Source organism: Thamnophis elegans, chromosome 4, assembly GCF_009769535.1.
Source record: "Thamnophis elegans isolate rThaEle1 chromosome 4, rThaEle1.pri, whole genome shotgun sequence".
NCBI lineage: Eukaryota > Metazoa > Chordata > Lepidosauria > Squamata > Colubridae > Thamnophis > Thamnophis elegans.
In genome coordinates this window covers 62,381,973-62,407,712 of record NC_045544.1, presented here as the reverse complement: position 1 = coordinate 62,407,712, position 25,740 = coordinate 62,381,973, and the positions used below count along the sequence as shown (strand labels likewise).

General features: G+C 39.6%; 1 protein-coding gene across 3 annotated transcripts; it reads left to right on the top strand.

Annotated features, from left to right (window-relative positions):
* Positions 1-5,282: 5,282 nt before the first annotated feature.
* TBXT (T-box transcription factor T) lies at positions 5,283-20,995 on the top strand. Of its 3 annotated transcripts, none has more exons than XM_032216585.1 (8): positions 5,283-5,488; positions 6,884-7,148; positions 10,692-10,826; positions 12,535-12,596; positions 12,695-12,756; positions 15,237-15,410; positions 18,112-18,241; positions 20,728-20,995. In XM_032216585.1, exons 1-8 carry the CDS (start codon positions 5,283-5,285, stop codon positions 20,993-20,995), a joined length of 1,302 nt encoding a protein of 433 aa, XP_032072476.1. The 3 variants fall into 3 exon arrangements, with proteins under 3 accessions (XP_032072476.1, XP_032072475.1, XP_032072477.1); XM_032216584.1 differs by having other exon boundaries at positions 15,234-15,410; XM_032216586.1 differs by lacking the exon at positions 15,237-15,410.
* The last annotated feature ends 4,745 nt before the right edge of the window (positions 20,996-25,740 follow it).

Genomic DNA, 25,740 nt, shown 5'->3' with positions numbered 1-25,740 from the left:
ATTTGTTGATGTTTTCATTTTGGTTCAGAAGAGCAAGGAGGCTTCAGGCATAGGATCTCTCAGGCGGCTGAGAATCGATAAGGGACCCGGGAGAAGAAAATGCCGACCTTCACCCACCGCAGCGGTTTCAGGGCCTTAAGGCCAAGCTGGATGCAAGTGGGTACAAACCTTTAGTTCGGCAACCTGGCGCCCTCCAAATTAGCACGCCGGTGTTGCCCGTGCTCCCTGAAGCTTTGGAAAGATGGGACAGAAACCGGCAAATGGGGACATTTACGCCAGTTAGGGGTCCCTCCTTTCTCAAAACCGTCGCCTTTTGGACGAAAAGTTTTTGGATTAAAAAAAAACCCAGTGATTCTAGAGAGCAGCTTTCTCAACCTGGCTGCGCTTTTTAGAAGCTTTGGATCCTCATTCCCAGTCCGCTAGAGATCCGTAGCACTGGTGGATTAGGGAAGTTGTGTTTGAACGCTGATGGGAACCTCAGTGTCAAGCAAATTACTTTCTTCCGAGGAGCTGCCTTGTCCCCAGGACGCGTGGGCGATCTTTGCCACCCCACCCAGGTTGGAGTGGCAGTGTACAAACTAGTCGAGCCCATCTGAGCCTAGAGATAGCGTACACCCATTTACTGTGGTAAAGGCATGACTAAAAACCGATTTCAGTCGCGACTAAATTAGCCACTCATATGGCATGAACACAACCGAAGGAATCCGGATTAAGTGGTTAAAGCCGTCGGGGCTGCCAGGTGCTTCTTCAGAGATCCTATGTCTGGATTCTTACACCATCCAAAGCAATGTTTTAGAAACCCTTCGGGCTGGATTCGCAAAACAAGCTGCCGAATGAAAACGTGGTTTGGCTTAAGGTGTTACAGAGATTCGCCCCTGAATTCAGCGGAACTTCGAGCTAAAACAATGAGGAACCAGTCTGTTGGGGGTTATTTAAGAAGATTGTTAAGTCTCTCCTCCTCAAAACTGTTGAGGAAACACCCACCTCCCACTCTTTCATCCTACGTGAAAAGAATTCTTGGGAAAAAACCGTGATTGGGGCGGGTGGGGGAAGGAAGACACACACCGGAAGGAAGGAGATGGTTAACCAGGCCTAGGGCTGCTACAGTGTAACATCCCCCGCCCTTGGATTTAAATTTTAAACAGGTTCATATTTTTTTCCTAGCAGTCACTCTCTGATTTTTCTTTGCTAAGAAAAATGAGATCGGTCCCAGTTTGTCCCGTTGGGAAGATTGAGAGCCTGCGATCTTTTAGGCATCGTAAGAGAAACGCAGAAGCGCTTATCGAGCGTGAAGGACAGTTTATAGTGGCCTCTACCAGATAACCGCGAAGTCTTTTTGAAGATAAACTTAAGTGGGAATCATTTACCCATCTTCTTTAGGAATAGGTCCCTCTGGAAATCAACAGAGCTTACGTCAGAATAGACCCGTCTAGACTTCTGTTGTTCGCCGATATAGGCTAGATAAGAAACTCCTTAGCGCTTCCCTTGGTAAACATCGTGACGTCCACCTATATGATTTTACAGCAATAGCTACAAACACGCAACTCCTCGGAAACGATGTTCCCATGACGTCCTAAACCAGGGTTCACTGACTCTGATTTATTCGAACTGTTTCACGCTCATCTTTTAGCTCCTACAAACGGGGCTAAAAGTAGAACGTGGGAACGAGGTGGGCTGATTTGTATGTGTCGCGCGAACTCGGGTTTGCAACCTCAAAAATAAAAGTCAACTTCGGAAGACGATTGGGCGTCCCCCGAGGCCGAGGCTTAGTTTCAGCCGCAGCAGTCCCAAAAGAGGAATCTGGGGGAACTGTGTTGGATCGCCGCCGCCGTTTCGGTTCTTAGTAGGGGCGACTTTATTACCTTGCGGTGGGAACCACTGACCAGAAGGAGGATGAGGTCGGGCCGGGGGGGGGGCAGAGGTGACAATGGACAGGAAATGATTTGCTTGGGCTTCTGGAAGAACAATAAAGATCTCGTTAAACGGGAGCAGCGACCGACCAAAACAGAAGCGACTCCTAGTTCAAACGCCATGCAATAGGTCGGCCTTCTCAGCATCTTCGAAAATGATTACCCTAAAGGCCAGTGGCCTCTCTTACTATGCGGCCAGCCTTCTAGAACAAAATCCGCTTCATTCCAAAGAGGAGACCTGTTTAGGATTGTAACCTTGCTAATTTTCCCATCTAAGTTCATTCTGGAGTTAAGTTTCACTGAGGACAGGATTTTTCCAGTAAATATATGCAGGGGAACCTTGTATTCCTATCCTATATAGCTCACTCTTCTTTCTACCATGTGAACTCTTAAAAAAAATATACAAAAGCTCAGTTTTTTTCTTTCTGGGATGATCAGTTTTACAGAAAAGGTCTTTATGCCATTGTTTGAGCTTTTGCAAATTAACTCAGCAATGAATAATAAGGAATATCAAGATATATGGTAATACATAAGTCCAATAGAAAAACCAGAAAATTTAAAATTCTGATAACTTAGAGAACCATATAAAAGATACCATTATTTACATAAGCCTAAGAGTTAAAAACATTCTGAAACTAAAAAGGGAAAATTAAAATAACATCCAATCAAATATTGCCAGAGGCATTTCTGAAATTGCAGCAGTAACAGCAATGTCTAGACATAATTCTCAGGAGGAAGTACCAAAAAGTGGCCCATCTCTAATAAATCCTTCTTTCATAACCCACCAGTTTGTATCTACTGATCAGTCCCAAGAAAGTTTAAATGTGTGTGAGCAATTATGAGATTTTAAATCGTGATACCATTAAAAAGACAAAACAAAATGCTGTGAAACAAGTATGGAAACAAATATGTAGTTGCACAATTGATACAATACCAAAGTGGCATGTGTTGATGCTTAGCTTCCATAAACATTTGGGCAACCACACTTAGCACTAGCTGAAGTTTCTGAATCATCTTCAAAGGCACCCATTCTGATTACTCCATTTTCACACCTGGGCATCTCCATTTTACTTGGCTAAAACTGCAACTTGTTTGCTCTCATCCATTCCCAATTTGCTTCTGGACATCTGTTCAGAAAGCCCACAGCCTCCCTGGGATAACGCAAAGCATAGATGACCCCGTGGAATTTGCTGTCATCAGATGTGGTGATGGCCACCAATTAGGAGAGTTTTAAAAAGGGACTGGACAACTGCAAAGGAAGTAAATGGGGTCTGTTTTCTAGCCCTTGGATTCACAGGCAGACAACCTTGAACACCAGTTGCTAAGGAGCAAAAGTGGAGGAGAAATAGCACTCTTCCCCCCCAAGTCTGTGTTTCTTTAATGCATCTTGTTTACAACAGCAAGACATAAAATGTTGGCTAGATTACCAATTCGCTGTTTATATTTTAAATAGATTGTGATTAAATAGATTGTAATAGCTATCTTCTTCTGTGCCATATAGTTAGTTGTTAAATTATATGAAATGAGACAGAACCATATGATACCTCAAAAAAGAGTTCCCAATCCCTACTGATTCCATTTTCCCTGAAAAGGACTGGAATTACCATAACATTATATCCTCCAGGCCATTAGAGTAAAGTCATCTATCAAGATCTGTAGGACTGTCCCTATCATTTATTTCAATTAGCTGACTGAAATATGTCTATCTAAACATCTTAGATTTCGGATAGTAACACCAGCTTCACAACCTTCTATCCTTGACTTCAGATTTATGTTGGATTCCTTACCTTTTCCGGCATAATTATATGCAATAAGAGCATGTTTATATGCTACTTGTTCAAATAATTAAAGATATTGTTATATCTCTTTGATCCCAAGACTCTGTCAACTTTCTTGCCTTGTTGCTTGCCATACAGACTTGAAGTTCAGAGCATACTTCTAAGTTAATCAACTTGCAGCAATTATTTATTCCAGTTGTGGTGAGCACACATATCTTAGTTATTGCCCAATCTGTTTCAGAGTATAAAACAACAAAGAATGTTGGAAGAAGTAATTTGAATCCTGACTAAGTCCCCTATAAAAACTAGAAAGTGCTGAGATGTAGGGCCTATCCTATCCAATATCCACTTTCATAAAACTGCAAAATTCTGCTTATCTGGAATATATCACTCAATCATATATTTTCAGAGATTAATTGATACCTAGTTTTTCTTTCAAAATAGAAGCCTACTGTATCATCTCTTTCCTTCTCCATATATTTGTACTTGGTTTTTAAAACTATGTTTTAGTTGGTTTTTATTTATAATTACAGTTCTTTGGAAGAGAGAGTTGTTTTTGTATTATGGAAAGAAAAGAATATTTCACTGTTGCAGTTTCTTTTAATTTCATTAGGGTTTTAGCATTAAAGGGACCAAACAACTTCACTCTTACGCATTTAAAATATGTGAGGATTCCCATTAATACATCCTTAAAAGGCTCTCAAAAATTGGACATAAAGTATTCCTGTTGGTCTCCTTTGGTAAATGGGCAGCATGTTTAAAACTGATTCTTGGCAGGAAATAACCATTTTTCCTCATGCCACAGTTGCAGCTTATTTTACATCAAAGTCCCACTGATCTGAACAACCTTGATATGCAAATAGGTGAGCTTATAAAACCCGGTCACTGGACACCAAAGTTTGGGGTGATGGATCCATGGCTATTAACTTTCACATGGTATACTCCTACCCACAAGGATTTGATCCAAACCATCCTGCTCCTAGTAAGACCTGTCTTTGGATAAGTAAACGGTGCTACTGGAATAAGCAAAGGGAATGCAGAGTGCCTACCGGTTATGGCTCTCTTACTGACCTGGGCCATTTCCTTCTTTGGCTGCTGAAACTGCAGCCCGGCGGCTTTGATAGAGGTGCAAACATTTGGAGGCAGATTTACATAAAATAGCTGCGTTTAATCCCACTGGCTGCAATTAACATCACAGGCTTTCCCTGGGCTCCGTTCTGATATGGCCGCAGGGAGCCAATCAGGTGGGCGGGACAGACACATCAAAGAGACTGTCCTCCAATCAGGTGAGCCCCCTACTGGCATTGTGATGTCACAAGGATATTTATACCAGGGGCTTAATTGCTTCCCCGTTTAACTAGTTTCGTTTCAAGTGGCGTGGACCAGAGAGGTCAAGTGGAATTAACCCTTCTGCCCCCACACTGCAGACCTGTCCCACGCCCCACCGTCTACTTTTAGGGTGCTTTTGACCTCCCTCACTACAGCTTGTTGTGGGTCTTCCTCTGACAATTTTTCCAAGGCGGAGAGCTTCTGGGTACCAAAAGACTGGAGAAGGATCTTGGTATTAAAGGGAGCTTGGTGGGTGGTCAGTAAGATGGGTTCTCCAACCACGGACAGCTCTGGAAAGAGTCTGCAGTATCAAGTGGATCATCTGCTGAGCGCCGTGGAGAACGAGCTACAGGCTGGCAGAGAAAAGGGGGATCCTACTGAGAGGGAGCTGCGAGTCACTCTGGAGGACAGCGAACTGTGGTTGCGCTTCAAAGAACTCACCAATGAGATGATTGTCACCAAAAATGGCAGGTAGGATGAAAGAGACAGTAATGTAATGATGCTTTCAGGTTGCTTCTGGGGGATACTTTCCCCCTTTCCGCTTTGCTTTCTGCTGTGTTCATTCAATTGTTGCCCTGGACTTCAGGAAATCAGTCACCCAAAAGCACCGGAAGCCTTCTGCTCCCAATTGCTTATAGTAGCTAATAGACGAAATCCCCTCAGTGCTCTTTCCCAAGCCCCATTCTTTTCTTGGGATATACCCTCTTAATGTCTCCCCTTTGTCCCTTGATTATTGGCACCCCTTCTCGGTGTCTTCCACATTCTGCCTACCAGTCATCCTGCAGCCACTCAGTCTTCTTTATTCCCTTTCCCTTCCTCTCCTCTTGTACGCAATCCTGTCCAGTCAATTTGTAAAGCAGGAGGACCGCAGCCCGAGTTTCGCATTCAAGATATGAGACCTTCCCTCATGTGAAGGCAGCAACACTAGTTCTCCCAGTGGGGTACAGGATTTTATCGTGGTGTCAGTAGAATTTCAGCTCTAGTAAACATCTTTCCCATCAGTGTTTTTGGAAGATTACCTTCCATTCCATGACTAATTTGAACTGCGATGATGTCTCAATTTTAAAAATTTCTGCGGGCCTTCTAGCCTGTTTATGAAAGCTTGCAATCACAACCAATGGAAGACTACTAAAAAAAGAGGAAGTTATAACCCAATTTCTCCCTTTTTGTAATCCAAAATATAAAACTGCAAACCTTTGCAACTTCTAATATGCAAGTGAATTTCCCTGAAGTGGAGAGGACTCTCCCAAATCAAAGGGAGGATCAAAGTGCATCCTTCAAATGACTTAATCGGAATTTACTTCCACAACCTGAGAACAAAGAGTAGCTTTGGTGGGCATATTCTACAGGGGTACATTTTTCAGCATTTGCATCTCATCCCTAAATATGCTTATTCCTAAAAGACAAAAAGATAGAAGCCATGTAAGACACCCTCACTTGTCATTTGGCCAGGGAGGAGCCTCCTTCCAAATTATTGCTATTCTCTAATTATGGTTTCAAAGGCCTCTTTTCTAAGGGTGAGATGAGAATCCCCTCCCCGTTTATAAATATAACTAACCGCCGGGTCCCCCCAATGCGTGTTTCATTTGGGAATCCAACCCAAGGGGTTCATCGCCTGCGCTCTTATGTAACGGTAGCTTGAAAGCAGCCTCAAAGCCGGCTGCAACCTGAAGCGGGGTTTCCTTTTGCGTTGGATTCCAACGAGCATCAAAGGCACGGCGAGGCCTTCTGGACTCGGGGCGGAGGAGGGTCTGTTTTTGGGGCAGAAAAGGCCTTCGACGTCAGCCGCGTAAGGCCTGGCCCGAGAGGCCGCACCGCCGGTGTCTTCTCCCGCCTCTCCTCGCTCCTTGCGTCTCCTCCCTGCAGGCGAATGTTCCCCGTGTTGAAGGCCAGCGTATCCGGACTCGACCCCAACGCCATGTACTCCTTCCTGCTGGACTTTGTGGCTGCAGACAATCACCGCTGGAAGTACGTAAACGGCGAATGGGTGCCGGGCGGAAAGCCTGAGCCGCAGGCCCCGAGCTGCGTTTACATCCACCCGGACTCGCCCAATTTCGGTGCCCATTGGATGAAGGCGCCCGTGTCCTTCAGCAAGGTCAAGCTCACCAATAAGCTCAACGGGGGAGGCCAGGTGAGGAGGGCGCACGTGGAAGTATTCCTGCGGACAGGAGTGGGCACCCCAAAAAAATCACGGGCTGGGGGCAGAGAAAGGGGCAAGGTCTTTGGGGAGGGGGTCGCAGGTCCAGTTCATTCCTTAGGGTTAGGTTGCTGCAGAAGAAACTAACGCCGAATGTGTAGCCCATGTAAGCGCCTTCTGAAAACACCTTTGACGTCAGTACTCTGGGTTCGGGAGAGTTGCCTTTTAAATAGCCACTCTTAAGGCTTCAGCCACCTTTTATTTTTTAGTTTAGGAATCTGGAAAATATTTTACAGCGCTCCCTCGTTGCGGTCTTGTAACTCCCTTTAGCCGCTTTCAGAGTGTCCCCTTCCCTGCTAAAGCATCTTAGGAAACCAAGTTTAGCTGTTTTATTCTGTGTAAGGTGGTGTGTGTCCTAAAGGGGAGATTTGGAGAAATGTGTTTTGTTCTTGTGTCCTGGGTTCTGTAGCTTGGATTTATAGACCATCTTGTAAATTTGTAGTATCTGGGTGCTTTCCTGAAAGGCCAGTGTGTTGCACACCATCCTATGGATCTGAATTTGATGGCTCTCTTTTCATCTGGAGCTCATGCTTACAAATGTGTGTGTGCACAATTTGCAAGAGGATGATGGTGTCTGTTGTGTAGAATAAGAAATCCAAAACTAAAATTACAAGCTTGAAAAAAATGAGAAATTGAACATATTTTAGTATGGCATAAGCTATAAACAAGTATGTTCATCAGAGGTGTTAAGCGTTATGCATTGGCCAATATAGGATATTGCATTGACTGTTGAAATGGACTGTGATCCAAGAAAGCTTTAAATGTTCTTAAGCTTCTGCGTGTGTTACTTAAACCATGTTGTTCAATTTTTGAGATAACGTATACATTTAAGATAATTTAAAACCTGGATTCAGGTGTGTTAGAAACTTAAACAGCATGCAGCAACAATGACACAATAAAAATTTGGAGAGAGAGGATGTGTGCCAAAAGATAATGTATTGGCAATGTGTGTTTTGTATTTATCTCTTAGAGTGAACCACAGTTTCAGCTATTTGTATGTTTGAGACCCAGAGAATTGGCATCTACAAAACTCACTTTTATAAATGCGCGCACACACACACACACACACACACACACAATCATTTTATTGTAAAACAACAGGAACAGTGATTTGTAAGGAGACCTGATTTAACAAATTTGGAGGCAGGTACCTACCTAGAAACTACTTTGTATTCTAGTCCTATAGTTAAGAAAAGTGAAATAGCCTGCCCTCGGCAATTAATTTTATTTAAAACCAATGACTTGCAATTGTTTATTATTTTTCATGGACATTTAGAATATTTTTTGAGCAACCAAATATCTGGCGCCAGTCCTGAATCCTGGAATTATCTCACCCTAATTGCTACCAAATTAAATTTTGGAGTAGAATCTTGTGGGGTCTGTGTGGCAGTGTAATGCAAAACAAGATCATATAGCACAAATTTTCTTGGGAACTCCCTAAGAACAAAAAGCATTACTCCAAAATATTTAAACAAAATTGTCTCATATTCTGGACTGGAGGGATATTCTATTTAATTTTTATAGGACAAAATTAGCTGCAGAGGAAACCGCTGTAGTGTTTTCCTACAAAGTTTTAATATTAATGCAGGCAATGTTTGGGTGCCAAAATCTGGTGCTGCATATTTTTGTCAACATTCTGGAAAGGTCAACATGCTTAGACCTAGGGTGTTATCCCGAGATAAGTATAAAGACAATTTGGGGAAAGCGATGTGTGACATACACCTTTCTCAGCATATTTGCAAGCCACATAAAGACTAACCAAAGTGATAATCCGAGGCCAGTTTACTAAGAGTTTGGGGGTAATATGGCAGCAACAGAATATATGATTGCTGAGAAAATCTTAATGACAATTTTATTAATAGGTTTCTCTTTGTGCAAAGAAAAAAACTAGTTGTAGGACCAACAGCTAGTAAAATTTTGGAAATGCTAAAGCATGTTTTCATTGACAATTCACATTCACTTATTATTGTGATCATAGGGCCTGTTAATAGCTGTTTTTCTGTTTGTTGTCCTTTCTTCATAAAGTTGTATCAGGCGTAGAAAATTAGTCATGTGAAACTGTTATGTACATATTTCAATGGCTAATACCTGTATTTTTTAATGAGAGAAAGGTGACAGGTTAGCATCCAATCTGGCAACAAGAAAGTTTCAATCAATTTGCAGATACATTTTTCAAGTCACTTACAGTAGCATGCTGATCACTGATATTAGAAAGGTTTAGTTGTATATTGTAGTACAAATGTACATTTTCAGCCTGGTTCTCAACACTATTTCTGATACCATAATATATATTAGCAAAATTGTTAAATCTGATAGTAAAATGAGATGCCTAACTAGTAACCTGTGTAGTTTGAATGATGTTTGTTCCATTCCCTTCTCTTTAACCAAGACTACACATTATTATTCTCCAATTATTATTGTTATTAGCACCAGTTAACTATGCATTTTAGTAGTTTCAGTTTCTTATAAAAGAAAAAAAAATGAGATAAGTTAAGGCACCAGACTATTAACCAGGAAACTGAGTTCTAATTCTGCTTTAGACATGAAAGCCGACTGGGTGACTTTGGGCCAGTCACTTTCTCTCACCCCAATTCACTTCATAGGGTTGTTTTAGGGAGAAATAGGAAGAAGAAAGAGGTGTATTTGCTGACTTCAGTTACTTATAAAAATAATAGATGCAGGATAAAAAAATATTTAAAAAGAATCCTATAGGGTATGATAGGTGCTAAGCATGATTCGAAAGGGCCTTGGTTGGTTATATTTTGTTGTTATTAAAAAGTATTTGGTTCTGATGAGATTCCAAAGCTAATATTTCCTTTATTGAATGAATGTTTTTGCAATTATGCTATGACAGTCATTAAGGAACTCAGCTAAAAAAGAAGTTTCCTCTTACTTTACTAGCAAAATGTATTACTTAAATTGTCTGCACACACACACAAACCCAGATCAGTTTTATGGGTATTTTGCACTATGGTCAATTTATAAAATGTTGCAGTGGTAGCTTTTATTGGTTATGTGTAGATAATAACTTGCTTTCTGAGAAATGGATAAAGCTCAGTGCATGGAACTGTTTCATTCCTCCCTCAGTAATGAAAGATGAAAATCAAATTATAAACATTTACTTAGAGTTTGGCAACATGTAGTTATTAGTTTTGAAATAATTGAAGATAACAATATAATTTTGAATGATTTAATATCTTAGTTTATTTTAAAACTATTAATGTTGCTTTCCTACCTTGGATAAAATTGAAAAGTAAGTGTAGATATAATGTTCTGGTTTTGATTATTCATCTGGAAACACAAAAGGTAAAATAGCCACTGAGGACTGGACTGATACTTTTTTTTTTAGATTTAAGTGAGCAAATTTGTTTTCTTATTGAAAAGCCAAAACCATTTCTATAGTTGATGTTGCAGTCTCAGAATAGTGTTTTTTATCACTCTTTCAGTGCTTATTTCTGCTGTTCTTTACACCAACAGATCATGTTGAACTCCTTGCACAAGTATGAGCCTAGGATTCATATAGTGAGAGTTGGTGGCCCTCAGCGAATGATCACCAGCCATTCCTTCCCAGAGACACAGTTTATAGCTGTGACCGCTTACCAGAACGAGGAGGTAGGCATAAAGTGTGGAAGAGCCTGCATGGATTGCTCTCCTTCAAAGTAGTAAAGGGACATGGAATGAGAAGGGGGATGTTAAAATTAGGGGTATGCTGACTGTTTACAAGAATTTTAAAAGATGCTACAAAGGAGATGCAGTAATTGTTCACTTCCAGTGAGTACTTAAAGAAATAGAATTGCTGGAAAGTAGGAGAAATGTGTTAAGCATAAAAAGAGCTTAGCAATGAAGTAAGGTTGGTACAATTCTATGATACTAGTTTACTTTGGCCATAAAAAAACTACTCTTGTTATACTTTCAGGAGAATATCAAATGATCTTTTCAACTAGAAGCATCCTGCTCTTTTGAGTAAAAAAACAAACAAAAAAAAACTAGAGGTCTTCTGATATTTTTGCTTGTTTGGAAAATGTTTCACTTAACCTCAAGATTTTATCAGTAATCACCTCCTTATTTGTTTATATTACCAAGCACAATTTAATTGCAACTTAACACCACTCGATTATATGGAATTGATTTCCAACAAGATTTATACAGGACTGGGATCTGAGACATAATGGGCTTATTCAATGAACCTGAAAATATAATGAAGGTGTATTGATGCTCAGTACATATTATCATTATTTAATGTAGAAAATATCTGTTTCATGCAAATCATTTTTTAAAAAGTACTTTGAATACAAACAGCCTTGATTATTGACAGCACTAAGCAATTTATCATAATATGCAAACTAAAGGATTGTTTAAAAGCTACATTAGGGCAATTGAATTGCCCTAACCAGCTAATATATAAATATCAATGAAGTAATAGGAGGTCTAGATAGATACTTATTGAACTCTTATTCTTTGTCATGTTGTGACCATCCTATAAAAATAATAACTATTAACTTTCTTTAAAAAAAATACACTTTTTTTCTATCTGCTGTTTTGTGCCTGCATTAGCTTCTAATATTTATTATTGCCCTCTTTGATTCCGTCAAACACATAGCGGGTTCAGCTCATTATGCCTTAGTAGATTCTGAATAAATGTTTAGGTCCTCCAGAGAGAGAAATAAAGTTCCTGTCTGTAAACACAATTTTCATGATGAAGCCGTCATGATGAATTGTAATGAAGTTAAGCGCTTATGCTAAATTAGCTAAGCTTACCAACAACTAAATTTTAAAAAATCATATTAATGTATTGGAAGCTAAAATCTAGCAAGATCAAATAATCAATCTTCTGTTAATTGTTTATACATAATTGTTTCAAAGTTTTTAGGGTAGGTCTATATTTCACTGAACAATGGGTAAACTATGATATAAATCCTTTGCATTTAAATTCTCCATGCTGAAACAATAGCTCATTTCTTAATAAAATAATCATTTGTCTTTCCAATATATTATCCCCTTTTTACCCGGAACCTGACACTTTTTATAACTGTTTTTAGTGTATCCTCCCTCTACTCTACGTCCCTTTTATGTACTTCCTTAATAGGATAATAAAACCAGGCATCTTAGTAAGGCAAAGAGAGCACATTGTAGAGGATTTCAAAGCCTGCTCTTGCAGTCTTAGTAGTTTTAATAATTTCATTCTGGGCTTTTTCCCACCAGAATTAATTGCAAAAACCTTAGTGGAATTAACAGTAATGCTGCTGAATTATCTTTTCAAATAACAGTGAAATAATTAAAATTACATTTGAATTTGAAATATTTTCTTCATTTTTTGTAGATAACAGCATTAAAGATAAAATATAACCCTTTTGCAAAAGCTTTCCTTGATGCAAAAGAAAGGTGAGAGCCGTTGTTTGCTTTTAACAGCATTTACAGCACAGACTCCATTTCTTTAGGCTGTTTAATACTTTTGCTAACGAATTGTGTTTCTTTGACAGAAGTGATCACAAAGACATGATGGATGAAGTGGGAGACAGTCAGCAATCACAATATTCACAATGTATGTCAAAAATCTCTTCTTAAAATTCTATTTTTGTTATACCATTGCCACATGGAAAACCTCTCAAAGCAGTTTTGTTCCAGCATCAGTTCCATTTTGTTATGTGGTTAAGAATGTTATTCATGAATATAAAATGCATAAATATATTTATATTCCGTAAAATATAATCTTCGCCAACAATTTGTATCATTTAGAAGGCTTTGTTTTCTTTAAAAAATGTGTACTGCAATGTACTTCAGCCTGAGAAGTGGTATTATAATTTTACATTTCTAATGCTAAAGACGGTAAATACTGTAATATTCTTGACTTATTTCTCTTACTGAACATTGAGAACCAAGAAAAAATTATCAGAGATGAAGGAATTTACTTTGGGAGATTCTGCATTCCTGGATCTCTATAGATATTTTAGGGCAGTGCTTCTCAACTATGGCAACGTTAAGCTGGGTGGACTTCAATTCCCAGAATTTCCCAGTCAGCACATAGTTTGAAGTTGCCGAGGTTGAGAAGCACTGTTTTAGGTATCAGATGATTAAACAGTGAAATGTATTCTGATTTTGAATAGACTCATAGCATAGTAGTTGAATATATATACTTTGAGTGCAGCATGTCCCTGATTCAATCATTTTCATTTCCAGATAGAATTGGAAACATTTCTGCTAACTGGGGAAAAACACCACAAACCAGTGTTGAAAATACCACGTGATGTGTGGACTAAAAGTGTGGCTTAGAATTGTAGAAACTTGACCTCTGCTGTTCTCATGTGCATTCAAAAAAAGAGGTTTTTATATTTAAAAATGTGGAAAAGATATTCTTTGAAAGTACCCGAAATATTAACTACGAAACAAGATCATTTTCTTTGTCTCTCGTATTGAAATTAAGTGGGATAAGAAAAAAGTTGGTGTAATTTGATATTTACAATTTGTTTCATTTGTTCAAGTTTATCAATTAACTGATCAAATGTATCAAACTGTGCAAAGTCTGGAATATCCCCACTGACCTCACTGGTGTTTTTCAGACAGATTTTAATAATCTTTGAGACAAGGATTGTTGCCAACAGCACAGAGTTTTAAAAAGCATCAAAAGCTTGATTAGGTTAATTAGAAATATTAGCAGAAATCCTTCCCTTTGTCTTAAGTTTCATACTCTGAGTATACAGAATTACTGTGGTGCTCTCTGAATTTCTCCCCTGTAATCACAATGATGTAAGAGAATGACAGAAGATATAGTCTGATATTATAGGCTCAATTCCAGTGGTGGGTTGCATACGGTACGCCTTGATACAGACGTACCGGAGCCTGCCCGGAGCATTGGGTACCGTTCCGGTATGGTGCTCTGGGGGACCCACCTGCCGGCGATCCTTACCTGTCTTTAAAGTCTTTAATGCTTCTGCGCAATTGCATGGCGTATACAGGGCCTGCACGACACTCCACCAAACAGCTGGAGCGTCGCGGAGGCGCGCTGGATGGCAAGACGCATGTGCGCGCTGCACGCGCGCGCTGCACGCGCGCGCTGCACACATCCATATGGACGATGCCGGGCCCATTCCAACCATACCAGTTGGAACAGGATCCGGAATCCACTACTGCTCAGTTTCCATTCTTTCATACCAATACAGTAAAGTTCCACCCAAAATGTAACTAAGATGGTTTCCATCGTGACACAGATTGTGTCATTCTCCCACACTTCTCTCCATAGAGACCCATGACTACCATTTATTCAAATGTATGTTTACTAGGGTATTTTGCTTTTCTCACATTGCTTCTTCAAAGCTATTTGATACAAAAGATTATAGTTTAATCCAGTGGTAGTCAACCTGGTCCCTACTGCCCACTAGTGGCCGTTCCAGCTTTCATGGTGGACGGTAGGGGTTTTGTCCGATACTGAAGCACTTTCCTTTTTTAAAATGTAATTGACTTTTAAAAAAAATTTCATAGCATTATTTAAAAATATTTTCATTAGGTTTTCATAAAATCACCATTACTGTGGAACCGGTGGGAGATTAGAAAATTTTACTACTAACAGAGATACAAAAGTGGGCGGTAGGTATAAAAAGGTTGACTATTCCTGGTTTGTTTCTTATGACTATCTCCAAGATTAGGATATATGTGAGAGGGATATATGAGAAATATGAGGTTATGAAAATCTTATGTTCATGATTTGAGATTATTCCTGATGGTACTTTGGTTTTGAGTTTTCTTGCTTTAATGTGTAGGAATGCTATTGTCGCAATGTTTCACTTGTGGAACACCATTGATCAGCAGAAATGGGTAAATACATTGTAATGGCATAACAAAGCTATTTATAGCCACAAGTTACTGGGGGAGACAAAAAGAACTTGAAATCCATTTTTATTGTTTCAATGTGAGTTAAAAATAGGTTTGACATTCTAGGATTGATGTGTGCAAACAAGCTGCTGTCATCTTGGACAAATAATTCTGCTATATATTGGTGAAATGATAATATTCATATTTTTACAGTAGGTGGTTGGCTAATTCCTGGAACAGGAACTCTCTGTCCTCCTGCCAGTCCTCATTCCCAATTCGGCACATCTCTGTCACTGTCTACTGCTCACAGTTGTGAAAGATATTCATCGTTAAGAAATCACCGTCCTGCCCCTTATCCAAATCCATACACCCATAGAACCAATTCTCCAAGTAAGTACTTTATAGTGTCCTCCAGTTTTTTGATGTCATAGGATACTAACAGATCTCAATGTGAATATACAGCTGAGGTGTGGAATCCATGACTCTCCAAAGTCTTAAACTAAAAATCTTACTGTCCCGCATTGTAGACTATTATATTTGAAGTTGTAATTCAGCAACATCTGTAGGACTATTAGTTCAGTCCTGGGTGGTAAAGGCTAGATCAAAATCTGATTTACTATGGTATAGCAGTTAAAATGTAGTAGCAGCAGAAGGCTCAGAGTTTAATGCTGATGAAAGCTGTCTGGCTACTTTGGGCCAGTCATTCTCTTTTACTTTTAGATTGAGAGGTTGGAAAATATTTGTACAAACTGCTTTTGACCAGCATATAGATTATGGTGCATATGCAATCTTAAGTCCAGCAATGGATTAATTCAAAATGAGGTTGATAGATGATGATAGATGATGATGATGATAAACCAATTTCGTTGTATTTAAGTACAATGACAATAAAGATTATGCTATGCTATGCTATGCTATGCTATGCTATGCTATGCTATGCTATACTAATACTATACTATACTATACTATACTATACTATACTATACTATACTATACTATACTATACTATACTATACTATACTATACTATACTATGATATAGATATATGTGGGGTCCTTGGTGCTCTTTGAGCTTGCTTGTTTTCTTGCAGATATTTCATTACCATAACTAGGTAACGTCATTAGTGCTAATAACGTCATCAGTGCTACCTATATATAGATACATCATGTTTCCCTGAAAATAAGATCTCCCCGAATAATAAGCCCAATTGGACTTTTGAGCACATATGCTAAAATAAGCCTTTCTCAAAAATATTGCAACACAGCTGCAGCCATAAGGTGACCATGCTCCCAGCCTCCTGCACCTCAAAAATAATAAGACCTCCCCGAAAATAAGGCCAAGCACTTATTTGGTGGTTCAAAAGAAAATAAGACCCAGTCTTATTTTGGGGAAAACACAGGTATGTATAGATAGATGGATGGATAGATAGATAGATGGATATAGCTAGATAGATTATCCATCTTAATGAGATGTAGGAATTGTAACATCTCTTGAGAATAACAGAAATGAGATTTCACTAACCATCTGAATCATGGCATTTTTACCAGTAAAAGTAAAACTTCATTTTTTAAAAATATGTTTTTAAAATAATTATTAAATGTTTTATCATCTATAAAAGAGTGCACTGTTAATAGTGGATAGATCATTCTGTTGAGTATTTGGTTTGCAATAAAAGACTTCTACCTTATTTAAAATCATATTTTTATGAGAATCTGGCCTGCTATGATGGTACTGTTATTATTTATTTATTATTTTCATCTTTATGATATTGGGATTTAATAAAAAAAAAACACTGATTCTGCTTTGCAAAATGGAAACAGTCAGGGAAAAAGACTTATACAGGAAATGGAAGCAGTTTTAAAGAGCCTAGCTGTGTAATAAATCCTAAGTTTCCAGCTAGGTGATTGTAAGAAAGGTAAATCTAAACTACACACCTGGTTTTGAGCCATTTAGCAATAGCAATAGCACTTAAACTTATATATCGCTTCATAGTGCTTTACAGCCCTCTCTAGGCGGTTTACAGAGCCAGCATATTGCCCCCCAAAATCTGGGTTCTCATTTTACTGACCTTGAAAAGATGGAAGATTGCTGGCAGTTGGCAGAATTAACCTGCAATACTGCATTCTTGGTTCTACCACAAAACCGCGGACGACAAAATCACGGTCGACGAAAGCGCGTATGTGACATCATCACAGCGCGATGAAAAAGATCGAAAAATGTAAAAATAAAGCTAAAACCTTCCCCTAACCCCCCCAAACCTAACCCTAAACCTAACCCTAAACCTAACCCTAAACCTAACCCTTAACCTAACCCTAAACCTAACCCTAAACCTAACCCTTAACGTAACGAAAAACCTAACGCTAACCCTTAACCTAACGCTAAACGTAACGCTAACGCTCTAACCCTAACCCTTAACCTAACCCTAACCCTAACCCTTAACCTAACCCTTACCTTTATGTGAATCGGCTTGCTGTAATTTAATTTTTATTTCAATTTTTCGATCTTTTTCGTCGCGTTGTGATGACGTCACATACGCGATTTCGTCGACCGCGCTTTTGTGGAACGCGCTTTTGACGGGTCACGGCATTCTAACCACTTCACCATCATGGCTTTCTGAAAGAGCTCTAAGAGAGCATTTATTCTTATTTCAGATGCCCACAAGAGAGTCTTTATTTTTTAAAATACATTTTTATCTTGTAATCTATTTCTGTTTATAAAAAGAACTTGGATTTTGTTGGTATGAAAATAATGTGTTGCTCATTTCTTCCAAACTTGATTATAGAGTAATGACTCAAAAAAGCCTATGAAGGTTACATATTACTTTGGAAAAGTTGATATGTCCCTGCTCCATTGAAACTTTGTGGACTAAACATACAGAATTAACCTCTGCAAATACAATTGCAAAATGATTAGATATTTATATAGAAACAAATGCAATATTTTTAAGCATCCTTATATCATTACTGGAAATGCAAATACATTATAACAATTCCTAATGAATTCAGTTATACTGATGAAGGTCATATTCAGGTATTGTACTGTGCTTGAAAGTATGGAATGTTTTTACACAAAATGTTTGCTTTTGCAGCAGCCTATGGAGACAGTTCTTCAGCATGCCTTTCTATGCTCCAAAGCCATGACAATTGGTCCAGTTTAGGAGTCCCAACTCCAACAAGTATGTTGCCTATGAATCACAATAGCGGTCCACCAACCAGCTCCAGGTAAGCCTTCTTCCATGAACACGAAACTTCTCCTGTGAAAAAATAGATCCATTTTTTGCATGAGTCCCGTGGAGGTGACCCCCCTCCCATACAGCTATAGTTTGTACCCAAATACTGTTTGTATAGTATGCTTTATGCAGGAGTGCAGTAGTTGTGTTCTTTACCTGCAAGGATAGGAAAGCTGCTAGTCTGTGATATACTAGCTACTTTGCTATAAAGGAAAAGAAATCCCTGCAGTTTTTACTCTGCTAGTCATTGCTGATTATAGGGGGTGATGTTCATCTCCATAAACATTTCTGTGGTCTTGTGTCCAGCATGACACCACGGAATGCTGTTAGCTGTTGGTATCTATTCATCTACTTGCATTTGTATGCTTTCAAACTGCGAGATTGGCAGGAGCTGGGGTGAGGACGAGAGCGTACCTCGTCGTATGGAGCTTGGGTCTCGAACCTGGGCTGCCGGCTTTCCAGCCAACAAGCCCAGTGTCTTAACCACTGAGCCACAGTGCCACCCCTCTTTGTTGCCATAGATGAAAATTATTTTTCACTTATATCCTTTTATATGTATAGGAGGAGATCAGTGACTTAATAATATTACTGAAAACTAACTCACTCCCTTTGGTGAGTGTGAGCCAATACACTTCCTAGTTAAAAAAAGTAATGTAAAACTATATCACTAGTTCCATCCACAGTCTTTGTGGCAATTCCTGACTTAAAGGGGGAAAAGAGATGTGCTTGGTAAATGCCATTCAGATTCAATGAGGTGGGGGGTCATATAAATTCAGGGTTCCAAGTAACACACCCAACTAAATAAGACTCCGAGGACTGAAGTTTCTCAAAGTTCCATTTTATTAGAGATGTCATATTGGCACATCTGGGAAAACCTGAATCTGAAAGCTTCTAGGTATTCCCCACCCAAATGAAAGTCCAAGCCTCTGCCCAGCACCCACATGTCCGTCACATGGCCCAATCAGGCACTGTCCCAGCTGGAGATGCCACCCGGTCATACCTCTGCAGGTGAAGGGCAAGATGCCCTTGACTCTCAGAGAAAGGAATGTTATTATGACTATATATCTCCTATATTCCATATAATCCCTCCTCCCATTTTCCTACAGCATTAAATGTGGCAAGCCTGAAGACACAATGCAAAAGATGGCTTCAGGCCTGACATTTACTAAATAAATAAATATATTGCTCTGTAGGGTAAAAAAAAATGTCACTAGGGAAAGACTCCATAGCAGGCATTTGCGTGCTATGGCAATTCACAGGATTACAAACATGTAAACAAACCTGAACTATACTGTAACACATCTTTAATCTGCAGGAAATCACCAAGTGCAAAGTTTCCTAAAACACTTTCTTCCATTTACAAACTAAAGTTTCTGTTATTGTGTAAGAACACTGCTTCACCGTAGTTATTTAAGCGAGGAATCATTAACAGTATATACAGTATTTATAATTTGCTAGTTTATAACTGCAATAAAAAAATTGATTTCATATAATCTCCTGATTCCTATATTGGTGAGGTTTTTCAGAAAGAAAATCTTGCTTAATTTTGTGCCTAACTTTACAGATTGTTCCATTTTAGTAGCTGGTGAATGGAAATTAAGTAAATAAGCTGCGTAAGTGCATTTTAGAATCTGGGACTGGAGAGAGACTTACATTGACACCAGTCAGTACTAAATACCAAATTGAAAAAGCCTTCCAAAAATCTTTAGTACTTCTAGTGAGGGATTTGCCCTCTGAAGCCAGAAAGGTGATTTGGAATGAGATGGCAACATCTACCGGTATGTGCATCATAAATTCGCATGTTTGAAGATTGACAGAGCCTATCATCTTTCTGGGGATCGATAAAATGTGAACCCAGATTGTTGGGGGCAATATGCTGACGTTGTAAACTGCTAGAGAGTGCTGTAAAACTCTATGGAGCAGTATATAAGTCTTAAATGCTTCTGCTATTGCTATATACTAACTGCGTGATCCAAGAAAATACGTACTTGAATTAAGGAGGCTTATGCCTCTTCTTTGCATCCTGTCAGTGCCTCACTCAAATACATACTGTTCTTCGTCCCCTACTCTCAAATATGTTCATGTTAATAAATTCTATATTCAGAATAATGCATTTAGTGAAGTGAGCCATAGTTTGCAGAAGTATATGATATAGCAATAGCAATAGCACTTAGACTTATATACCGCTTCATAGTGCTTTTACAGCCCTCTCTAAGCGATTTACAGAGTCAGCATAATGCCCCCAACAATCTGGGTCCTCATTTTACCCACCTCGGAAAGATGGAAGGCTGAGTCAACCTTGAGCCTGGTAAGATTTGAACTGCTGAACTGCAGCTAGCAGTTAGCTGAAGTAGCCTGCAAGACTGCACTCTAACCACTGCGCCACCTGGGCTCTATATGTTAAATTACTTAGCCTTTTGCTAATGAGGCTGTCTTTCTACAAATGGAAAACCTGTTTTTTTTTTCTTTCTCTTGTAGCCAATATCCCAACTTGTGGTCTGTGAGCAACAGCACCATCTCACCTGTTTCACAGTCAGGCGGGATGTCCAGTGGGATAGGATCCCAGTTTTTGCGAGGCTCTACAACCCATTACCCCACACTTCCTCATTCCGTCGCTACGACTTCTTCGGGCTCTCCCCTCTATGACAATGGGGCACCCACAGATATTGCTGACAGTCAGTATGATGCCTCAGTGCATGCTAGACTTGCCTCCACATGGACCCCCGTCACGACTCCTTCTATGTAGGAGACTCCTCCTCCTTTTCTGATGGCCAAAGACTTTCTAGTTGCTGTAAACTGGGAATCCGCTGAGAAAGTTCCAGGAGTTAGAGGAATACGTCTTGACGTATATTAACGTTAAAGTAACTGCACTAATCGCTTGATGCTCCTTTCAGTATTAGAATGTATTAGTAAATGGTCCAGACACCTTATAAAAACTGTAGGAATTTGTCTGGTGGTCCAGACCCAAAGGACATGGTTACCACCTTCTTTTCTACCTCTGCAGCCTTGAGGGCTAGAATTGTTGCCAAGCCTCTATTAATGAGTGTTCAAAGCAATCACAAACAGATCCTCTAATGAGCCATTCTGGACATTTTTTTAAAAAAAAATATCAAACTTCGGTAGAAATCAGCTTTGCCAATGTCACATTAGGGATGTCATGATTTTTTTTTGTTCTGTTCAGTTTTCTTTTCTTTTTTAAAAAAAAACAGTATTAAGGGCTGATTTTTACCGTGCGTCATACTTCACAGATTTTCATTGATGAATGTATAAATTGCTTCCGTTGAAAAATATGATGTGCATACTTTTGTTTTATTTGATTTTTGCTGGCAGTTTCAGAAATATAACTGACTTGCATTTTTATTCCTTGAAACCTGAGATTATGCATACACTTTCCCTAAGCAATACTTTATTATTTTCCCAATGAAAGGAATGGACAATCAATGGCTCCAAGCCTGATTTTGCAGCCCCAAAGTTTGTTTTTATCAGTGTTGCTAAAAATCAACAGCATGGTTTACTAGGATTCTGAGTAAGAAAATACACTCAAATTGAAATTTTAATCCCATAACATGCTCAACCTAGTTTAACAACCAAAGGCAATCACCCAGTACCTTCCAGCAATTTCTGTTCAGCCACTTATTTATGAATGCCCCAGTTCATTATCGCTTCTTTTATTATTCCATAATGCTTAGAAGATGCAAACAATGGGTGCAGCAGTATAGGAGCTTCTAAAATGGGGCCTTCAAACTTTAACAGGTCATGAAGCCTATTACTTACCAAAAACACTTGGAGCTCATGATTAAGAGTCATAATTTTCTTGATAGAAAATTGACTGTATTGGGGTATTTAATGAGGTGGGGGGCAGGGTTGTCCTTACTGTAGTCTCTTGTGGAAACTCATCAGGTTCTGGTGGATCACAGCTTGAACCACCCCTTTTCTAGAGTGGGTAACGAGTCATGGGTTTTTTGGGTCTTTGGCCTAGAGCAGTGGTAGTCAGCCTGGTCCCTACCGCCCACTAGTGGGCGTTCCAGCTTTCATGGTGGGCGGTAGGGGTTTGCTGTAACTGCTTTATAAATTTTATAATGTAAAGTTACTTCCCTACTTTATAAATCACCATTACTGTGAAACCGGTGGGCGCTTAGAAAATTATACTACTAACAGAGATACAAAAGTGGGCGGTAGGTATAAAAAGGTTGACTACCCCTGGCCTAGAGGGTTAAAGAGCAAAATGGGTGCAGTATGTCTCAGAAATCGAAGCAACCATTTCATCCATAAAAAAATGAACAGCCCTAATTATCAGAGCTTGGCTTTGTTGTTTTCTCTTTTAGGGATTGCCAGGGGAAAAACAAATACATAAGGCCATGAATTTCTGCTTGAAACTCTGCCTCTGCTGTGTCATCACTGGTATATCCTTTCCTTCCCTTTAATAGTACACATTTTTTAAACAAAGTTGTGTACACTCCCCCCCTCCCCAAGGGCACTATCTGCTTAACTTGGAAGGTCAAAAATTAGCTGTCCCACACAGTGTGCTGTATATTGACCTAAATACCAATTCTTTTAAAATACCTCTATATAATTAGCCTTAAAGAACAGTTAAAAATTATGCACTAATAAAATATGTGCCTTAAACTTCACAGTTTACAGATTTAGGCACAACTCTGTGCTTATTTCATTGTGCTAAGTTGACATGACAATCTAAAAAATTCTTTTCTGTAAAACAAGTGAAGTTTTAAAAATGTTAACTATTTTTTTTCTTAATGTGTGTTTATATAAAGTTTTATTCTTGTACAGTGCAATTGTGCGTTGAGTGAAAATAAGTTTGATTGTGTTTTGTGGGACTTACTCCCAGGTAAGGATTGCAGCCTTATTACTAATTCAGTGGGCTTGTATAGATAACTCTTTTGCCATATTTACATATTTTAGAAGCCTTTGCCAACAAACCAGTTTTAAGTAATATTATTTCTTCCTATAAGCAAATGGCAAAACTATCAAAGATGCATTCATTTCTTTGTTGTTATGCACAGAACCACATGGAGCTTGTGGTTTTCCTGTGTATGAAGCTGTCATGTGTGAAGCCTTCTTTAATTAGTGGTTTGTAAATACTGTCACTGGAAGGACTGTTACATAATAAAATATATTTTTAAAGACATTTGATTTTAATAAGCTTGAAGCCTAGTCATAAGTAGGAAGTGCACATTTGTTTGTTTTTCTCCTTAATTTATTTTAGCAGTGACCTTCAACAAATTGTATTTATTTGTTAGCAAATGCCTTTATATGTATGTATAAGCTCTGTTTATCTAGGGGACTTTGTTTTTAGGAATAGAATTCTTGACTGTCAAAATGATATTTAAGGTTGGCATCCTCAGAAGTCTGAGATCAAGTTCCAGATTAGACTGAGGTGATCATGATGAAAGAATTTAGTACTTATAAACCAGTAGTAGCAAAACCATTACCAAAATTATTCATTTTCTTTGATATCTCCCTTGTCAATATGTAAATAAACTCTTCTGTTTTATTGTGCAAGTTGAATCTTGTAAATTATGTGCATTACATTGTGCTTTCTGTTGGATATTAACAAAAATGTACTTTTGCTTGGATGTTTCAATTTTAGCTATGCTTTGTGAAGTAAATGGTACTGTTTCTTTTGTAAAACAACAATTTAGTTATTACTAAATATTTAAATAAGACTGCATTAAGTAGATTACATTACAGCATAGTGACTTTCAAATGGAATAGTCAAATATCGTACACTTAATGAATCATGACAGAGACTTGCTAGCTGGTGTTCTTTAACTATAGTTTATCAGAAAAACATAATGTAACTAAGGTTCAAAGAATTGTATACTAATCCCCATTTTTAGGTTAGTTTCTATTGCATAAATCTGATTAGTATACAAGTAGTCCTCAATTCACAACTGTTGGTTTAGTGACTGTTTGAAGTTACGAAAACACTGAAAAATGTAACTTATGACTGGTCCTCACACTTTTGACTGTTGTAACCAGTGACGTAGTGACGTGCAGTCAGAGGAGGCAGGGGAGGCAGGGCCTCACCACTGTCATGAAAAGAAAAACAAAATGAAAGGAAAAAGGCTGAGGTAGTTGCTGCCAGAATCACAGTGGATGACTCTGCTTAGTGCTTAACTGTTTAAAAAAGCCTCTAAAAAGTGCCCTCTACAGGAGGAAGCGGGAGAACCACGTGCCTCATTTAGACTATATGATCACTTGAGCAGAGTTAAGCGAGGGTTAAAAGCCGAAAAATTCCTTATGTAGATGAGGCACGTGATTCTCTCACCTCCTCTTGTAAAGGGCACTTTTTTAAAGAGGCTTTTTAAAACCGGTAAGCAGAGTCATCCATTGGGGACTCTGGCAGCAGCTAATCCAGCCTGACCTGAGCAGCTCTTGCCTTTTTCCTTTTACATTTTTACATTTTCATCATGGCAGAAAAGAGCAGAGTTGAAATCCTCTGTGAAACAGCTGGAAAAGGTATGTGGGTCAGAGGGAGGGGGAGGAATTCAAAATTAATGTAATTTGTAAGTAATTTTATTATTGTACATAATTTGTGTGTGTGTGCGTTTTACCTGCCTCTGCAGGTGTGCGGGCTGGCACTTTTTTACGTCGGACACAGTGGCAGGGCTTTTGGGCTTTTTATGTCGGACATAGTGCCGGGGCGGCAGGGTGGCTTTTGCCTCTTGAAAGCGTTCCGCCTCTATGGCGAACATAGCGCCGGGGCAGCAGGGCAGCTTTTGCCTCTTGAAAGCATCCTGCCTCTATGGCGAACATAGTGCTGGGGCAGACATAGCGCTGGGGCATCCAAAAGCCTCTATGGGGGACACAGTGCCGGGGCTTTTGGATGTCCAAAGTTGGCGCTGTGTCCGCCATAGAGACTTTTGGACGCCCCAGCGCTGTGTCCGCCATAGAGGTGACCCGTGTCTATGGAGGCGAAGAAAGTCTGGGGCACCCTGGCCTCCTGCACGCCGGAAAGGGAAAGCAGTGGTGGTGGCGGAGGCACTGGGGAAGGAGGAACAGTAAGGCATGGGCTGTGGGCCGGCGTGGGCACTGGGTGGGCTGGGGGCCCGTCGGTGAGGGGCTGCATTCTCCTCCTCCTCCTCCTCCTCCTGGCTGATCGGGGCTTCCAAGCGCTGCCAAACCCGAGCTGGGCTGGGAAGGAATTCAAGGCATCCGCCTTGTTCAGCCTGCCAGTGTGCGTGGACAAGCCCGGAGCAAAAAAACAAACCCTAACAACACAGCCGAATCCCCGCACTGGCCACGGCTTTGGAGTCGAAGGGAAGGAAGGGAGGGAGCAGGGAAGGCAGGCAGGCTCTCGGGAAGAGTCTGCCAGCCTCCACCTTCGCGTCTCGCCTCTATGTCGGACATAGCGCTGGGGCAGCAGGGCGGCTTTTGCCCGCTTGCCTCACCGGCCATATACCTCACCACATGTCACTGGTTGTAACATCTCAAGGAGTCAGGTGCTTGGCCATCGGGATGCATTTACAA